We start from the raw sequence: 19292 nt of genomic DNA on the forward strand, positions 1-19292 counted from the left end.
GAACCTTCAATGCAGCAGAAAATTTTTTGTAGGCTTCCACAGATCTGTGCCTCGACACAATCCTGTCTCTGAGCTCTGCATGCAGTTCCTTCGACCTCATGGCTTGGTTTTTGCTCTGATATGCATTGTCAGCTGTGAGACCTTATATAGACAGGTGTGTGCCTTTCCAAATCATGTCCAATCAATTGAATTTACCACAGATGGACTCCAATCAAGGTGTAGAAACATCTCAAAGATGATCAAGAGAAATGGGAGGCACCTGAGCTAAGTTTCAAGTGTCATAGCAAAGCGTCTGAATACTTACATAAATGTGATATTTCAGTTTTTTCTTTTTAATAAATTTGCAAAACTTTCTAAAATCCTGTTTTCTCTTTGTCATTATGGGATATTGAGTGTAGATTGATGAGGGAAAAAATGAATTTAAACGATTTCAGCATAAGGCTGCAACATATCAAAATGTGAAAAAAGTGAAGGGGTCTGAATACTTGCTGAATGCACTGTACATCAATGTATCGTCCTCCCTGCAAAACACCAGAATGACAGTTCATAGCTAGGTCGAGATTCGAACCCAGGCTCCACATTCACATTATCAGAGGGATGGAGATGCGATTTCATTGAACACGATTGGTATATGTGACGAGTCCTGGGGTCGATTATTTCATACCAGAGTCCAAGAGAGCCCGTGTAGAGTTTCTTGATTCTCACCACCAAAAAAATTCAAGGTTCGGTCCTCAGCCGGAAAGCCTTTGGCAGTTGTGTTTTGTGACCTGGAACATATAAATAATTTGGAATTTATTGAACTGGTGGAACGTCAATGCACAGTATTACAGTAACTTGTTGCACAATTAAGTGAGATGAGCTATATGCAGACAATCGCCAGGTGTCCTCACTCGGGGTCTTTTCTGCACTCTTGTCCACGTTTCTTTACTATTCTACAATTAAAAGTCCACGTCAAACTTCAACTGTCTTTGTAGAAAAACTACATGGTGCAGAAAAAAAACTTCAACTTCAACTTCTTTCAACTTCAACTTCAAAAACTTCAACTTCAACTGTCTTTGTAGAAAAACTACATGCACTGCAAAATATCTACATCCAATTTAAGATGTTATTTTTATTGACTTTTGGGTATCCCTACTTTTGAAACCACGATTTCCAAAATATGAGTTTGATGCTGCATCGGATGTTTTCCATGAAAGGTGTCCCAGGTAACACATTAAAAGTAATGAATTTGGACATGGTCATATAGGGACCATTAGTCTACTTTCCAAGGCATGTCCCCCTACCCTTCTTTAGATCTCACCATTTAGATCCTTTAGTTTAGATCTCACCCTTGGGATCTCGCAATCCAGCTTCATAATCTTAAAATGGAGCACCCTCTCAGACCCCATGCCGATCGGAACTCACATCCTCTTTAGCCCTCTTTCAGTCTTCCGAGACCTTTTTCAATCTCCATGTCTCTCATTCTCTTGAGCCCTCTTTCAGCTTCCTGGGCTCTCTCCAGATTGCTGGGGTCTCCACAGCTTCCTGTGCCCTCAGGCATGGCTCCTGTACCCTCAGGCATGGCTCCTGTACCCTCAGGCATGGCTCCTGTACCCTCAGACATGGCTCCTGTACCCTCAGGCATGACTCCTGTACCCTCAGGCATGAATCCTGTACCCTCAGGCATGATTCCTGTACCCTCAGGCATGACTCCTGTACCCTCAGGCATGACTCCTGTGCCCTCAGGCATGACTCCTGTGCCCTGAGGCATGACTCCTGTACCCTCAGGCATGACTCCTGTACCCTCAGGTTTGACTCCCGTGCCCTCAGCCATGACTCCTGTACCCTCTCACGACCTAGGATGCTCTTTATTCCTCAGACTTAAACACCTGCCCAAACTTGTACTCCTCTATAATCGTAGATCCTTGCATAAAAACTTTGTGTTTCCGTTGCCTTAACAATTCCTCTGTCCTCTCACAGTTATGTCAGTCGTGGTTGTACCAGTGTTTCTGGGGTTGGCTGGACCTGGCTGAGGTTTGTCGCTACATTGCACTTTGTGTAGCTCTTGGTGCAGACCACCAGGTGTACATCTGCATTGCCGCTCTGCGCCACCTTCAGCCTCATGTCCTGCACCACTGCCATGAACAAGATCTTTCTCCATTCCTGAGGGTGAGACTTCACACTGTGCTAGTTCAGTCATGTACCAGAAACTGGTCTTGCTTTTGTGTGTTGGCATGAGTGTTCTTTTGAGCCAATCTTTGTTTATGATTCTGGTAGAGTGTGGATGCTTGGTCAATAAGAATTTTTAAAAAGCAGCGGAATTATTCATTCTTCTACTCTTCTATGTAAAACAGCCATAGTTCACTACCTTACTTGTTTATTTTCATATTTATTTTCAAATTCAAATTTGAAAAAAATCAAAACGATCACACAGTGATCACATGTTTGCTGTTTAAATTCTTTATTACCTCCACCACCTAAGGTGGACGCAGGTTATGTTATCACCCCCTGTCTGGTCTTTTTATCTGTAAGCAGGATATCTCAAAAGGTTATGGACGATTCAGCCGAAACTTGGTGTGACAAGGACGAATTGATTGGATTTTGGTGACGATCCGGATACTATAATTTTTAAGTGACTTCACCATTGAGAGATAGGGCCACAAATTATATATAGCACGATGTCTCAAAAGTTATGGACAGATTAAGACGAAACTAGGGTAGATTATTTGGGGACCTGACAAGAACAAGCCCATTCGATTTTGGTTATGGTCCAGATTCAGATCCAGCCAATCAGTGGGATACAAAACAAAAAACTGTTCAGCTGGGCAGAGGTTTGCGCACTACCGAGTGCTGTTCTAGTTTTCCCTGTGCTTCCTGCTCTGTTTGTAAATGTTATATCAAGGTATGTGTGTATGTGTGTGTGCGCATGGTTCTTTGCATGCTTGTGTGTGCATGCCTGTGTTCCTTAGTTTTACATATAGTTTATCTTGATGGTGTTGTGGTTCACAAGTTTAATTTGTACATCATTGCTGGGCTAAGGGTTTTTTTGGGGGGGGTTTCTTGTACACAAGATTGAGGCTCGTGTAAGAGCTAACATTAATGACAAAAAAACAAACGGACACATAAGGCATAATAAAGGGAGCAGGAGACAAGATGGGGAGAGAGGGGGAAGCACACAAGTACAACATTTGAGAGCAGGGACATCGGGAGATCTGTGGGAGGGACAGGGCTTGAGGGTGAGGAGGCGTGGGAAGGGGGGTGGGGGGTGGGAGAGGTAAAAAAACACATGGACACAGCTAGGACTTCCAGGAAAGAAGTCGGTATTTCAGAAAAGTGGATCTGGGGTGAATTAACAGGGGTAGAAAAGATCAAGGTTTTGGATGGGGGAAGATAGGAGATGGTGGGGAAGAGCTGTTTTAAAGACCTGGAGGGAGGAGTGGGATTGAAGAGAGTTTGAGGAAGTTTGCTCCAGAGGCGGGAGAAAAGACGAATGAAAGAGTGAAGGTGAGCAGAGAGCCTAGATTTTGGCAGTTTCACCAGAAGAGGGTTGCTGGCAGATCTTGTGCGACCCGTAGGAGTATTTGGGGGACAGAGCACAGACAGGGCTGCACGGGCGAGGCCAGAGAGGAGTCGGTAGAAGACAGAAAGACCACCAACCTGCCTGCGGTGAGTGAGTGAAAGGCCCTCAGAGTTAGCTTCATCGTGGGAGATACCAACGATTGTAAAAGCCTTGATTTCTACAGCGTGAGGCCGAGCTAGGTGTGAAGCAGGAGTACCAGCCCAGAGGGGAGTGCAGTATTACATTGAGCTGCGGATGAAAGCCTTGCATGTGGTGAGGAGCTCAGGTGTGCCAAAGAAGGACTTTGCACGACGGAAGATGCCCAGTCGGTGACTGGCTTTGGAGGCCAGCTTGGAAATGTGGTTTTCCCAGGAAAGATCCTGGCAGATTGAGAGACCCAAGAGCTTGAGTGACAGAACTTCTTGGAGAGGATTGTTGAGAAAGTAGATGGGAGGGTTGTCCAGACGGTCTTTTCGGAGAGACAAAGTGAGAGTGTGAGATTTGTCAGGATTGAAAGACATGTTCCACTTGTTTGACCAGTCTGTGATTTTGTCCAGGACTGCAGATAGAGAGAGAGAGAGAGGAGGCTGCAGACTGCCGATCTGAGGGATGAGGTATGGAGCGGCAGAGAGTGGAGTCATCAGCAAAGAGAAAGAGAGGATTTTCCAGAGAGTCAGAGAGATCATTGATGAAGACCAGAAAAAGCACAGGTCCCAGAACACTGCCTTGGAGAACACCAGCCCGAACAGGAAGGGGAGATGAGAGAAATCCATTCAGGGCCATACTTTGACTATGGCCAGAGAGGAAGTCCGCAAGCTATGCGTGTTGATTTCTATGGATACCATAGGAGGAGAGTTTGGTGAGCAGAGCGGGATGCCAGACTGTATTGAAGGCACGTGATATGTACAAGGTATAAAACAAATGGTTGAATTACAAAGGGCTGATCTTTTCGATTGTAATCCAGTGATTGAAGGTTCAAATCCTGTAACCTTGATATTGAGGCAGTGGTAAACCACCCAGGGTGTGTACATGGCTGCAAGACTACTCCAGCAGTGACCCACTCCTCTGTCAAAGGGAATGATACACTTAATTGTACTGGATGCACCATTACGTTGCCCTTCAATAAAACTATGGAGACAAAGGAATGGTGATATTTCATTATGTAAGAATTAAATTGTGCAGTAGCATAATTACCCGTGTGCGTGAAGCGAAAAGCGGGATAAGAATTCAGAATTATTTTTTTGAATACAAAATCGAGGCTCCTGGAAGAGCTAACACATAAAACACATAAAAACATAAACAGAAACACACATGAAACTTTTAACAAAGGGAGTGGAAGACAAGAGGGGGAGAAAGAGCGAAGCACACAAGCACAACAACAGTGGAGAACAGGGACATCTGTAGATCCGTAGAAGGGAGAGGGCTGTGGTATTGAGGGTACAAGGTATAAAACAAATGGACACGACTGGGACTTTCAGGAAATAAAATGGAATTGGAAAAAGTGGTGAACAGCTGTTTCAAAGACCTGGAGGGAAGAATGGGATTGAAGAGAGTGTGGCAGTTTGTTCCAGAGCCAGGAAAAAAGAGGAATGAAGGAGTGAAGGTGAGCAGAGTGTCTTGATTTTGGCAGTTTCACCAGAAGAGGGTTGCTGGCAGATCTTGTGCGACCTGTATGAATATTTGGGGGACAGAGCACAGAGAGAGCTGGGGGAGCAAGGCCGGAGAGGAGTCGGTAGAAGACAGAAAGACCACCAACCTGCCTGCGGTGAGTGAGTGAAAGGCCCTCGGAGTTAGCTTCATCGCAGGAGATTCCAATGATTCTGAAAGCTTTGGTTTCAACAGCGTGAAGCCGAGCTAGGTGTGAGGCAGGAAAACCGGCCCAGAGGGGGAGAGCAGTATTCCATTGAGCTGCAGATGAAAGCCTTGTATGTGGTGAGGAGCTCAGGTGTGCCAAGGAAGGACTTCGCATGACGGAGGATGCCCAGTCGGCGACTGGCTTTGGAGGCCAACTTGGAAATGTGGTGTCTGTGGAAGAATTCCCAGGCTGAGTTAACATCAGGGGCAGGAGATATGGGAGACCAGTCCTGAAGAAAGATGGCTGTTTGCAGTCCTTGCCAATCTGCTTGAGTGAAATGCCAGACTACCCAGCATTGAGACAGCTCTCTGAGAAGTGACAGGGATGTTGACTTTCACAAGCAGATGATCAGATTAAGGTGTTTTATGAACCCTTTAGTTACAAAGGTATTGATTACTGTATAATCATACCATTGTTGTGCTTTCCACTGCAAACATAGCGTAATATTTGTCAAACCTGACTCACAACACCTTCAGCAGCCTCCCGTGCCATCCCCAAATCTGGAATGCTATTTCTTTTGCTTGCGTTCAATATGGCTAAGTCAATGCAGACGAATTGTGTTTTGAAGGGAATTGGTCATGGTAAAGGTGAGAGAGACCAACAAACAAGATGGGACGACTAGACAAAAAGGGGTACAAAGTCGACGTGCCGGGTGCACCCGATCTCGCGTGTACCCGACGGCTTCCCCTTCGTTACGGCTTCCCATTCGCTCCCACCTTTTGTTCATATGTGTGTTGTACCGTCCACCAAGCAGTGATGACTCCATCTACATCTCGCTGTCTGATAATATGGACCAACTTCTATCTACTCATCCAAACTCTCTCTTCCTCATATGTGGTGATTTCAATTGTCACCATGCCAGTTGGCTGGGTGTGGGTACCTCTCTCACCAGCCATGGCACCTCAGCAAAGGACTTCTGCGACTCACTGGGACTAACACAATCTGTAAATTTCCAGACCCAGATCTCAGGCAACGGAGCATCTTCTCTTCTCGACTTGGTTATGACTAACTTCCCTGCAAATGTCTGCTGCTCTTCTTCTGCTCCAATCGGCTCATCTGATCATGTGCTTGTTAAAGTGGACATCTTTTTTTCTTTCTTTTTTTTTGTATACTGAATCGAGGCTCGTGAAAGAGCTAACATTTATTTCACAAACAAATCAACCAGACAAACAAGATATATAAAAAGAGGGAGCGGAAGACAAGATGGGGAGAGAAGGGGAAGCACACGAACATAACATTTGAGGGCAGGGAGTAGTGTGGGAGGGAGAGGGTTTGGGGGGAGGAGGCGTGGGAAGGGGGGGAGGGGGTGGGAGAAGTATAAAACACAAGGACACCAAGGACTTCCAAGACAGAAGTTGGTATTTCAAAAAAGTGGATTTGGGGTGAAATTAGCGGGGGTAGAAAAGATCAAGGTTTTGGATGGGGGAAGATAAGAGATGGTGGTGAACAGCTGTTTTAAAGACCTGGAGGGTGGAGTAGGATTGAAGAGAGTGAGGGAGTTTGTTCCAGACGTGGGAGAAAAGAGGAATGAAGGAGTGAAGGTGAGCAGAGAGTCTTGATTTTGGCAGTTTAACCATAAGAGGGTTGCAGGCAGATCTTGTGTGACCTGTAGGAATATTTGGGGGACTGAGCCCAGAGAGAGCTGGGGGGGGGCAAGGCCAGAGAGGAGTCGGTAGAAGACGGAAAGACCACCAACCTGCCTGCGGTGAGTTCTCTCTGACCATTCTCAGAGAGCCTCCTCAGCGTCGACGAGTCTGGCATTTCACTCAGGCCAACTGGCACGGTCTTCAAGCAGCCATCAATCATCTGGACTGGTCTCCCATCTCTACCGCCTCTGACATCAACTCATCCTGGGAATTCTTCCAAAGTAAATTGCTCTCTCTCTGTCATGCACAGATTTATCCCATCTCGTCTTCAGTTGTCATACCCTTCCTCCCGTCCATGGTACACGGAATCTTGTGGTGAGGCAGTTGCCCTGAAACAACTTGCCTTCGCATCCTGGAAAGCAAATCCAATGGAAGGAAATCTCATTTCCTTTCACAAAGCCCGAAACAAGTGTGTATCCACCCTCAGGAGAGCCAGGAAACAATATTTCTCCACTCTCAAGACCGAACTCGCAAACCTGTCTCCCTCTTCCAAATCCTGGTTGCGTCTGGTCAAATCCGTTTCTGGTGTTTGTTCCCCCTCAATCCCCTCGCTTACCTCAAACGGCTACACAGCTGACTCCGCACGTGAAAAAGCTGAATGCCTCAACTCTGTGTTTGCCTCTAAATATTGTGTCCCAAACCCATCCCTCTCTGTACCCACCGTACCCAGTCGTACCCAGCTGTTCCTGGACTATGTGTTCTTTCCTCCTGACAAGGTGGAAAAGTTTCTGTCAACCCTCGACTCTGATTCTGCAACTGGACCTGACGGCATCAGCCCACGGGTCCTAAAATCCTGCTCCACCGCTCTTTCACTCCGTCTCTCTGTTCTCTTCATCCTCTCTTTTGCTCAAGGTCATCTGACATCACCTTGGAAATCAGCCAACATCACCGCTTCACACAAAAACGTGCAAAAACAAATCCTTGCAACTACAGACCAATCAGCCTTCTCCCAATTATCAGCAAAGTCATGATCAGCAAAGCAAAATCCATCATTGCTTCGGATATCAAATCTTTCCTCTTCTCAAATTAGTCTGGAGGCACTTCCAGGAAATGTGACAGTAGGGGTACACTCATGTTACAAGCTGGCAATAATGTTTTTCTGAAAGCCCAGACCTCTAGGAACCCAAAAAGTCTTGTTGCCAGCTTGGGAAATGGTTTGGACCAGATTTGTGGCCATTTTTCAAAATGGCCGCCTACATTTTTGGTGTTTTCTAATATTTGAGCTCTAGAACTTATATCTGGCTGTCTTAAAGGTCTCTAGGGTTATGACCTTATAACATATAGTCATACAACAATCCTCACCCAAATTGGGGTGCATGGCATATCTATAAGTGGTTTTATTGAAGCAAAAAGGCAAAAATATGCCTGAAAAACGCCTTCATTTTGATTTTTCCAAATCACTAAATTGCATACTGTGAAGTTGTTCTTTGGTCAATTTCTTTCAAAATAGTTTTAAAATTTGCCCAGATCCCTCCTCTTCATTAGCAAATCTTCAGGAATATACCCAAGTTCTCAGAAAATATGTTTTATGCATGATCAGCTACCCCTACCCCCTAAATCACAAAACGTGCCAATTTTCAATATTTCCAGATTCCAACCAATATCATTGTTGTATGACTTTTTCTCATCATGATAGGTCCAAATTAACTTACTCTATGTGATTAGGTGTTAATAAAAATTGAATTTCACACTTTAGTGAAAATCCAAGATGGCTGCCAAATGGCCAATAAAATATAATATTTCACATTATGACGTTAAGTTAAGGTAATGCAGTCTACCATTTGATACCAACACATTTTTGAGACATAATATATTGCAATAATGATACTTTCCTTTGTATCCTTCCTCAGGTCCTGCCCGAATCATCATTTTAACATAATTGTTGTGTTAACAATGTACTATAACATGCTTGTTGCATGTGCTGTAAATAGCTTTCAGTGTTGTGGTAGACATAGTCTTTGTCTCTTTCCAGATATGAATGAAGATGGAACCTGTAGCTGTGATAGGCGGGAGACGGAAGAGAGAATCAGTTGCACTGGACATCGACTGGAGCACATGCTTCATTTGCCAAGGCAACAGAAAAAATGAAAAGACAACCAAGCCCACAGATGTTGGTCTCGAACGCTTTAAAGACTGTGTGATTATGAGACAGAAATACCATGACCATGAGTACATCTCAACACTTGACAGAATACAGAGTATTGACCTTGATGATGAAAAAGAACACATAGTATGGCACAGGGGCTGTTATTCAAAGTTTACACATGCCAACCATATTGAGAGACTGAAAAATCGGCATGAAAAGGAAGGAAAGGACTCGTGTGACCAACCATCCACATGCATTCGCCCCTCTTCTAGAGCATCAGTTGCTTCAGTGTCCTGGGACAAATGTATTTTCTGTCAGGAGGATAAGGCAGGAAAGCAATTGAGGAATGTAGCCACTTTAGAGACCTCAGACAGAATACTAAATGATGCTCAAAAGAACAAGATTATGAGATGCCGGTTGGCAGGAATAAGTGACCTAATAGCTGCTGAAGGGAAGTACCACCTTCCTTGTTATGTAACCTTCAGGAGGAAGTCTGAGTCAACTGTGGTAGAAGAAGGCCCAGAATATCCACCAGATGTTTGTTTCAACAAAATGATCGAGGAGGTGGATGCTGGGCTGTCTGGAGGAGACATCTATACCATGAAAACCATCTGGCACCAATACTGTTACATGATGAGAAGAGACTTCAGTGTCTGTGTGGAGCAATGTGACCGACAGAGTTACAAAGCATTCAAGAACAAAGTCAAAAGGGTATTAGGAGATAGGGCAGATTTTGTACAGTCCATGAATCAACAGGATTCACTTCTAGTCTTCCCACTAATTCAAACAGGTATTGTTGTTCAGAACTTAGCAGAGATGGCAGATGAGCTAGAACAAAGTGAGATACAAGATTCTGATGAAACCTCCCAGCACATTCCATCTTTCTCAGCCGAAACAAAGGACAATGAACTCTTGAGTTGGCTTTACAGAGTGGCAGTCAAAATGAGAAATGACATCAAGACAATGCCAGGACACTCAGATATTGGAGACATCAATACTGAAAGTGCACAGAAGGTGGTTCCTGAAAGCCTTTACATTTTCCTACGCCTGCTGTGTGATTGTGACAGCATATTTGAAGATTCTGAAGGGACCTCCGAAGGTGATGATGATGGAGAAAGCAAAAGGATTTTGAGCATAGCACAGGACATAGTATGTTTGGCATCTGGTGGCAGAAAGCAGACACCAAAGCAACTAGGGCTAGCTCTCACTGTTCACCAAGCAACAAGGTCCAAGGACTTGGTGCAACTAATGCATGCTGCAGGACATGGTGTTAGTTATGAAACTGTAAGAAGAGCTGACACTGCCCTTGCAAACTCTGTCTTGGCCAGATATGTTGAGCAAAACAACACAATAATACCCCTGAATTTTGCACAAGCTACCTACCAAGGATACATCAGATATGCTAATGATAACATTGACATCATAGAGGAGACCCTTGACGGTCAAGGCTCCTTTCATGCCTCACAGTCTGCTGCCTTTCGAAGAAGCATACCTGGCGAAAAGACCATTGCACCTGATGTCAAGTCAAGCAGTAGCAGATCTGTAACTGTGCCAGAGCATTTCAATGAGATTCAACCTTCAGGCATGGGCACCCAGAAACCCGAAGCAACATTTCCAGTAGCTGTGAAAGCTGATTGGTATATGGAATCGGATGCCCAGGTTATCTCTGAGGCTATGGCCATAGATGTGTCATGGCTCCTTGCACGTCAGTCTCACACCGAGGACCAGCATGTTCCAGGCTGGACAGCATTTAACCAGCGTGTGTCTGATGTGAATCCAGCAAACACTACAGTAGGGCCTATGCCGATAATCAATGAGCCTGCACATGAGTTTGACACCATCTGGACAGTGATTCAAAACTGCCAAAGGATGACTGAATCGTCCAATGCAATCGTCCAAGGAATCCCCAATCCAACAACATCCGGCTGGTACCTTGAGGACAACCAGCTGATGCCCCGTCTCATGACCAAGGAAGGGCTCACAGCAGAATGTGTCAAAATTGCGACGTGTGCATGTACCTCAAAGGCCCGTCCATGTCTAACTGGCAGGTGCAACTGTAGGAAAAATGGATTGCGGTGCACATTGGCATGCAAATGTGCAGACTTATGCAGGAACCCCCTCAATGACTGATAGTGATTAGACGACATGCATGGAAACTTGAGTATATTCCATAATGTCATATTGTTACTATGCTGGCTGTATTTAACGTAATGTAACCAATCTATGATTCAGTTGTATTTCACAAAGTATTACTAGACTAAGTTTAGTATTTGGAGTATTTGGTTCTACTAGTCTTTGATTTACTAAGCTCAATATGACATAATGTCAATAGTCTATTATGCTACTGTATTCCACATAGCATTACACGTCCATGATTTGACTGCATTCAAATAGTGTTACTAGTCTTTAGTTAGGCTGTATTTGACATAATGTAACTAGTCTTGCTTCAGCTCTGTTCCACCAATGTATTACTAGTCTATGATATGACTGTATCCCACATTCTGTCACTTATGTATGAATAGCCAGATTAGCTTGTTGGGTATGACTTTGTTAATTCAGTGCCAAATATTTGTTTAGTTTAAAGGTGCAAGCATTGCATTGACGTTTGTATTGTTTGGATCAGTGTAACATAATAATGTTTGCATTATGTATTCAAGTTATGTATGTTTATTTTTGTTTTACATTAAATAATATAGCTTATATTTTACAATCTTCTATGTCTTCATTTATGTAAGTGCCTTGTTTGTCAGCTATGTTGGAACTAATATACTCCGCAAACAAGGCACTTCCAAATCCACACTACTTTCCTGAAATTCAAATGTTATAAAACATAAATTTTACATAAAGTCCCCCTCTAAAATAATACATCTTCAACTCATCAAGACTCTTTCACATACATGTGACCTATAGAATAGTAGTGCCTCATATATTTAGTATAAATGGAACATTTTAGAAGTGCCTCTGAATGAAATTGCAGTCTTATGGTCTCGCGCCACCAAATATTCTATGGCCATTTGGCAGCCATCTTGGATTTTCACTAAAGTGTGAAATTCAATTTTTATTAACACCTAATCACATAGAGTAAGTTAATTTGGACCTATCATGATGAGAAAAAGTCATACAACAATGATATTGGTTGGAATCTGGAAATATTGAAAATTGGCACGTTTTGTGATTTAGGGGGTAGGGGTAGCTGATCATGCATAAAACATATTTTCTGAGAACTTGGGTATATTCCTGAAGATTTGCTAATGAAGAGGAGGGATCTGGGCAAATTTTAAAACTATTTTGAAAGAAATTGACCAAAGAACAACTTCACAGTATGCAATTTAGTGATTTGGAAAAATCAAAATGAAGGCGTTTTTCAGGCATATTTTTGCCTTTTTGCTTCAATAAAACCACTTATAGATATGCCATGCACCCCAATTTGGGTGAGGATTGTTGTATGACTATATGTTATAAGGTCATAACCCTAGAGACCTTTAAGACAGCCAGATATAAGTTCTAGAGCTCAAATATTAGAAAACACCAAAAATGTAGGCGGCCATTTTGAAAAATGGCCACAAATCTGGTCCAAACCATTTCCCAAGCTGGCAACAAGACTTTTTGGGTTCCTAGAGGTCTGGGCTTTCAGAAAAACATTGTTGCCAGCTTGTAACATGAGTGTACCCCTACCACCTTTTCTAGGCCACTTTTGGGGATATGCCTCCAGACTAAATGGCATGATCTCTGATCCTCAATTTGGTTTCAGACCAGGTCACTCTACTCTGCACATGCTGCTTCTGCTGTCTCAACAATGGATGGAGGTTCTCAATGCCAAACAGGAAATTAGAGCTGTCTCTCTTGACATATAACGTGCCTTCGATACGGTCTGGCACCCAGCTCTGCTCACCAAACTCTTCTCCTATGGTATCCATGGAAATCTCCACGCTTGGCTTGTGGACTTCCTCTCTAGTCGTGGTCAACGTGTGGCCCTGAATGGGTTTCTCTCATCTCCCCTTCCTGTTCAGGCTGGAGTTCCCCAAGACAGTGTTCTGGGCCCTGTGCTTTTTCTGGTGTTAATCAATGATCTCTCTGACTATCTTGAAAATCCTCTCTATCTCTTTGCTGATGACTCCACTCTCTGCCGCTCCATTCCTCATCCCTCAGATCGGCAGTCTGCAGCCTCCTCACTCTCTGCAGACCTGGACAAAATCACAGACTGGTCAAACAAGTGGAACATGTCTTTCAATCCTGACAAATCTCACACTCTTACTATGTCTCTCCGAAAAGACTGACTGGACAACCCTCCCATCCACTTTCTGAATAATCCTCTCCAAGAAGTTCTGTCATTCAAGCTTTTGGGTCTCACTATCTGCCATGATCTTTCCTGGGAAAACCACATTTCAAATCTGGCCTCCAAAGCCAGTCGCCGACTGGGCAGCCTCCGTCGTGCGAAGTCCTTCCTTCCAATTCTTTTTTCCAATTCCTTTCTCAGGCACACCTGAGCTCCTCACCACATACAAGGCTTTCATCCGCATCTCAATGGAATACTGTTCTCCCCTCTGGGCCGGTGCTCCTGCCTCACACCTAGCTCGGCTTCATGCTGTTGAAACCAAAGCTTTCAGAATCATTGGAATCTCCCGCGATGAAGCTAACTCTGAGGGCCTTTCACTTACTCACCGCAGGCAGGTTGGTGGGCTTTCTGTCTTCTACCGACTCCTCTCCGGCCTTGCTCCCCCAGCTCTCTCTGGGCTCTGTCCCCCAAATATTCCTACAGGTCACACAAGATCTGCCTGCAACCCTCTAATGGTTAAACTGCCAAAATCAAGACTCTCTGCTCACCTTCACTCCTTCATTCCTCTTTTCTCCCACCTCTGGAACTAACTCCCTCACTCTCTTCAATCCTACTCCACCCTCCAGGTCTTTAAAACAGCTGTTCACCACCATCTCTTATCTTTCCCCATCCAAAACCTTGAGCTTTTCTATCCCTGCTAATTTCACCCCAGATTCACTTTTTTGAAATACCAACTTCCTTCCTGGAAGTCCTTGCAGTGTCCTTGTGTTTTACACTTCTCCCACCCCTCCCCCCCTTCCCACGCCTCCTCCCCCCCAAGCCCTCTCACAGATCTCCCGATGTCCCTGCTCTCAAATGTTGTGTTTGTGTGCTGCCGCTTCTCCCCCCATCTTGTCTACCTCTACCCTTATTATATGATTTGTGTGTCTGTTTGATTTTTTTGTGTGATAAATGTTAGCTCTTTCATGAGCTTCGATCCTGTATACAAAAAAACCAAAAAAAAAACCTGCACCCAGATGTTTGAGTTTGCTCTCGAATGTTTCTTGAGAACCTGTTAATGGGGTTTATCTTCTTCCTGTTGGTTAAACATGAAGCTGTCATTGTGAAATGTGAGGCATTGAACATACATCGCGTGCATACAGCTAATTACAGGTTACCTGCAAAAGGCTCAATGTCTGGAATGGTGAACAATATTGTTTCTTTGCTCGAGCTTGTTGACTGTTCGTCTCTCAGGGTTATTCAAGTTATTTTGCTTGCGATTTTTATAATTAATGGGTAATGGATGGAGAAAAGTAATTAATGTAATAATGAGGTTCTTGGGAGGTCGTGCATCTCAGCAAATGATGGAGCAGTTGGTTTTCATTGTTGTTGCCTTTTTGGACATCTGAAAGTAAAACTGTTTGGATGAGTTCACACTTTTTACCTCCGCTACCAAAGGTGGATGGAGGTTATGTTTTCACCCCTGTCTGTTTGTCCATTTGTTTATTTGCTTGTTTGTTTGAGAACAAAACATCTCAAAAAGTTGTGGACGGATTCGGACGACATTTGGCAGAGATGTAGCGTATGTCACAAGGACGAAATGATTAGATTTGGGTGAAGATCCAGATTCAGATCCGGCTACTGTAATTTTTTTAATTAGTCTTCACCATTAGGAGATAGGGCCAAAAACGATACATAGCATGATATCTCCAAAAGTTGTGGACGGATTTGGACGAAACTTGGTGGACCGGTTGGGTGTCTGACAAGGACAAAGAGAGTCGATTTTGGTGAAGATCTCAATATGGATTCGGATATGAGAATTGTTTAATTTTTTAAGTGATTCTTCGCCATTGGGAGATTGGGCCAAAAACGATACATAGCAGGATATCTCAAAAAGTTATGGATGGATTTGGACAAGACTTGGTGGACAGGTTGTGTGTGTGACAAGGAAGAAACGATTCGATTTTGGTGAAGATCTGAATGTGGATTCGGAGATGAGATTTATTTAATTTTTTAAGTGATTCTTCACCATTGAGTGATATGGCCAACCAGGCCGGAGGCTCTCTACTGAGTGCCGTTCTAGTTTTTTCCCGTTTTGGATGCTTTGGAGACAATTCCTCCTCGACATCAATAATCTTTCGGCTTTCTTGAAATACTACCTTACTGACAGTTCTGCTTTCTACCATCAAATTCCCAACACACGTTTGGTAAAGATCAAAACTTTGTCCACATCTTGGAATGTGACTTTTTGACCTGGACATATCATATCCTTACCCTAGCTTTTCGGAAAGTGCATCACACGAATCCTCACTTCGTTATTTTGACGATGGAGGAGCTGAACATCAAAGGATTGTGGGGTGAACAAATTAAAACTGGAAATGTGGCGATAACTTCGACTTGAGACAGACAAACAGACGAGACTAGATTGAATAGAACAGCTCCGAGTGAGACGTTGAATTAGACAAATACTATTTAAGAGAGGGTGCTGAAAAGTAATGCCTCTTATTCCTTTTCTCCAAAACAGGTAAAGATATTCGAATCAGCACAGGAACAATTTGCAGTGTGGATAAGTGATAAAATTAATGTATCATTTGTGCTTTCAGACAAAGAGCACCACAACCAATGCTTAACATTTTGAGTTTGACAAAGACTTCTTGGCCTTAGAGTTTGTAAAGTGTAAACTATTGAAAGAATCTCCTTCCCAATAACTATTGAAAATTGCTTTCCTAGTGATTGCTCTTGGTCGACGCCCTTGTCCTTCCTCACTTTGTCTCACCAGGAAGAGCCACTTAGAGGGTTCCGAGTGGCCGAGCAGCTGGACTACCTGAAACGGTTACACAAGGTTCATCATCGCTCTGTTCTGAGGGACATCTACGTTATGCTTGGCCTGAAGCGCTTCTACTCAGAGGACTGTTAGGATCACCTCGAGATATGCACACTGACCTCTGAGCTGTCTAGCCTCGATTGGAATATCGACCCGGCTATAAACTGTCATCCTTGTGTTTCGCAAGCAGGGCGATTCATCAATGTGTGTGCCATCCCTCTGATGAATGTTGAACAGGGCGTCGTCCCGTCTCCCAGCGTTAGTTGGTGGATGTCAAAGATCCCACGGTTCCCTTTGCGAAGAGTTGATGAGCTATACCATGGGCAAATTTCAAATTTCTGATCTAATCTACATCAGTTGTGCCCCCAGCAAAGATGCAACAGCCACTTTCTGCATACAAAATGAGTGAAACAACATTAACTCGACATTTATTCATCTTTGGCTTGTTCTTTCTTAACATAGAAAGCCGAGGTTCATGGAGGAGTGAAACAACAGAGTATATGAGGCCGTTTCGACAGGCACAAAAGAGAACAAGTGGACTTAAACAAGATCATCAAAGGAAACAGGTGACCTGCAACCTTGCAGCAGTTGTCACCGTTTCATCACCTCGTGGTCATCGTCGTCTTCATTCGTTCATATGCAACACAAGGCTGCAGGGTAGCATCAATGGCTGAGGGCCGGAATTTGCTCATGGTGCTGGCGATAGCTCGCCTCGTCTTTGAGAAGGACACCATGGATTATTTAACGTCTAAGAACGAATTCAAGCAGACAGGAAGCCTGTTTAACGTCCATCCGAGGGACGGCACATACATTGATGAATAGCCCAGTCTGTGAAACACTGGGGTGACAGCTCAGAGCTGGGTCGGGATTCGAACCCCGACCATCTCATGAGCTGCCCAACCATCTCATGTTACTTCAATACAACCTGGATACAGTACAATATATCCTGATTTTGGAACATTTTAAAAGATAATTTTTTATATTTTTTCAGAATTGATGTGGATGAAGAAAATAAAATCCGTACACTATTGAGCATTTTTTTTTTTTTTTTTTTTTGTATACAAGGTCGAGGCTCGTGAAAGAGCGAACATTAATCACACAGAAAGACAAACCGACACATAAAACATAACATAGGGAGCGGTAGACAAGATGGGGAGAGAGGGGGAAGGACACAAACACAACATTTGAGAGCAGTGACCGAGAGACATGGAGACATCGAGAGATCTGAGAGAGGGAGAGGGCTTGGGGGGGGGGGGGGCGTGGGAAGGGGGCGGTGGGAGAGGTATAAAACATATGGACACTGCCAGGACTTCCAGGAAAGAAGTTGGAATTTCAAACAAGGTGGATCTGGGGTGAATTAGCGGGGGTAGAAAAGATCAAGGTTTTGGATGGGGGAAGATAAGAGATGGTGGTGAACAGCTGTTTTAAAGACCTGGAGGGAGGAGTGGGATTGAAGGGAGTGAGGGAGTTTGTTCCAGAGGCGGGAGAAAAGAGGAATGAAAGAGTGAAGGTGAGCAGAGAGCCGAGATTTCGGCAGTTTAACCATCAGAGGGTTGCTGGCAGATCTTGTGCGACCTGTAGGAATATTTGGGGGACAGAGCACAGAGAGAGCTGGGGGTGCAAGGCCGGAGAGGAGTCGGTAGAAGACAGAAAGACCACCTACCTGCCTGCGGTGAGTGAGTGAAAGGCCCTCAGAGATAGCTTCATCGCGGGAGATTCCATCATTTATAAGATGATTTGATTTGTTGCTTTGGGGTGAGGTGAGGCAAGAGGTGAGTGGTGAGCGATGGGGTGAGTGCGAGTTGAGAGATATAAAATGTAATTTTAAAAATATCTCAGATGATATTCTCTCATTGATTCTTTAATATAGGATACAGTCGTGGCCAAAAATATTGGCACCATTACACTTTTTTCAAATAACTCACAATTTTCTCTAAAAATAAGTTGAAATTGACAAAGGTATTTCGTCTCCACAATTCTTTATTTCACTGTTAATATTTTAGTACCTTTGTTTTGTAAATCAGAAAATAAAAAGAAATGGCATTGACAAAATTATTGACACCCAAGACTTAATATTTGGTGGCACAGCCTTTGGACAAAATAATTGCAGTCAAGAGGCAACACAGCAACCCCAAAACATTACTGAACCTCCTCCATGTTTGACTGTAGGGAAGGTGTTCTTTTCTTTGAAGACTTCATTTTGTTTTCTGTAAACATAGAGATGATGTGCTTTACCAAAAAGCTCTAATTTGGTCTCATCTGTCCACAGGACATTTTCCCAGAAGGAGTTTGGCTTGTTCAGGTGTGTTTTGTAAAACTCCAGTCGGGCATTCTTATGTCTCTCTCAGCAGTGGTGTCCTGCCATTCAACCCCCTTTCGTTGTCCCCCGTCGCACCGCGGAACGAAAGGGGGACTATGGTTTTCCCCTCCGTCCGTGTGTGCGTGCGTGCGTGCGTGCGTGCATTCGTGCGTGCGTAAGCAAAAGACCGAATTCTAATTTGGTGTGTGGGTGCAACCCACGTCGAAATCCAAGATGGCCGCCACCATGTATGTCTGAACCTTGTGAGCAGAATATCTTGAAAAACAAGCATTCTGAGTATTGTGCTGCAATACATGTCCCCTACCAAAGTTCAAAGTGCCATAACTTTGTCAAAAATGATCTAATATGCAAATTTATGCACGGTTGATGCTGATTTTCAAACTTGATCTGAGGTATGCTGAGACACATGTGTGTCACGCCTCGCCTCGTTGATAAGCCCACAAGGTCGCTCCGTGGAGCGGCCTGCACGTATTGCACTGTGTGAATTATATAATTACCAACTCACGGTCTGAGGTACTAGCGATTCAAGAGATATCAATTTTTTTATATTTTCGTTTCATAAACAATATCTGCCAAACCACATGCCCTATCGCAAATTCCAAGAGGATATTTCAGTAGACTGACATGCTGAACAGATCTGTGAAGTGTCCCCTCGATTGGACCAAAAATGAGGGAGGAGCTCGGTTTTAAAGGTTCATGCTTAAAAACATCATAACTCTGAAACCATGTGATGCATGACGTCATGCTCGCTGACTTTTTTGTTCGTCA

The 19292-nt window shown here is 43.9% G+C and overlaps 1 protein-coding gene across 2 annotated transcripts in view; it reads left to right on the top strand.

The window, feature by feature from the left end:
• Window positions 1–17237, top strand: part of TBC1D32 (TBC1 domain family member 32) — a 192385-nt gene extending 175148 nt beyond the window's left edge. For both annotated transcript variants that reach the window (XR_013622840.1, XM_068110762.2), the window contains exons 32-33: window positions 1960–2148; window positions 16160–17237. Coding sequence is in view for 1 of the 2 variants with exons in the window: in XM_068110762.2 (XP_067966863.2) it covers window positions 1960–2148; window positions 16160–16297 (327 nt within the window). In the remaining variant the exon portion in view is untranslated. The remainder of the gene's footprint in view (window positions 1–1959; window positions 2149–16159) is intronic.
• Window positions 17238–19292: the final 2055 nt, after the last annotated feature.

This window comes from Myxine glutinosa, chromosome 3 (genome assembly GCF_964187855.1).
Source record: "Myxine glutinosa chromosome 3, kmMyxGlut1.1, whole genome shotgun sequence".
In the NCBI taxonomy this organism is placed as follows: domain Eukaryota; kingdom Metazoa; phylum Chordata; class Myxini; order Myxiniformes; family Myxinidae; genus Myxine; species Myxine glutinosa.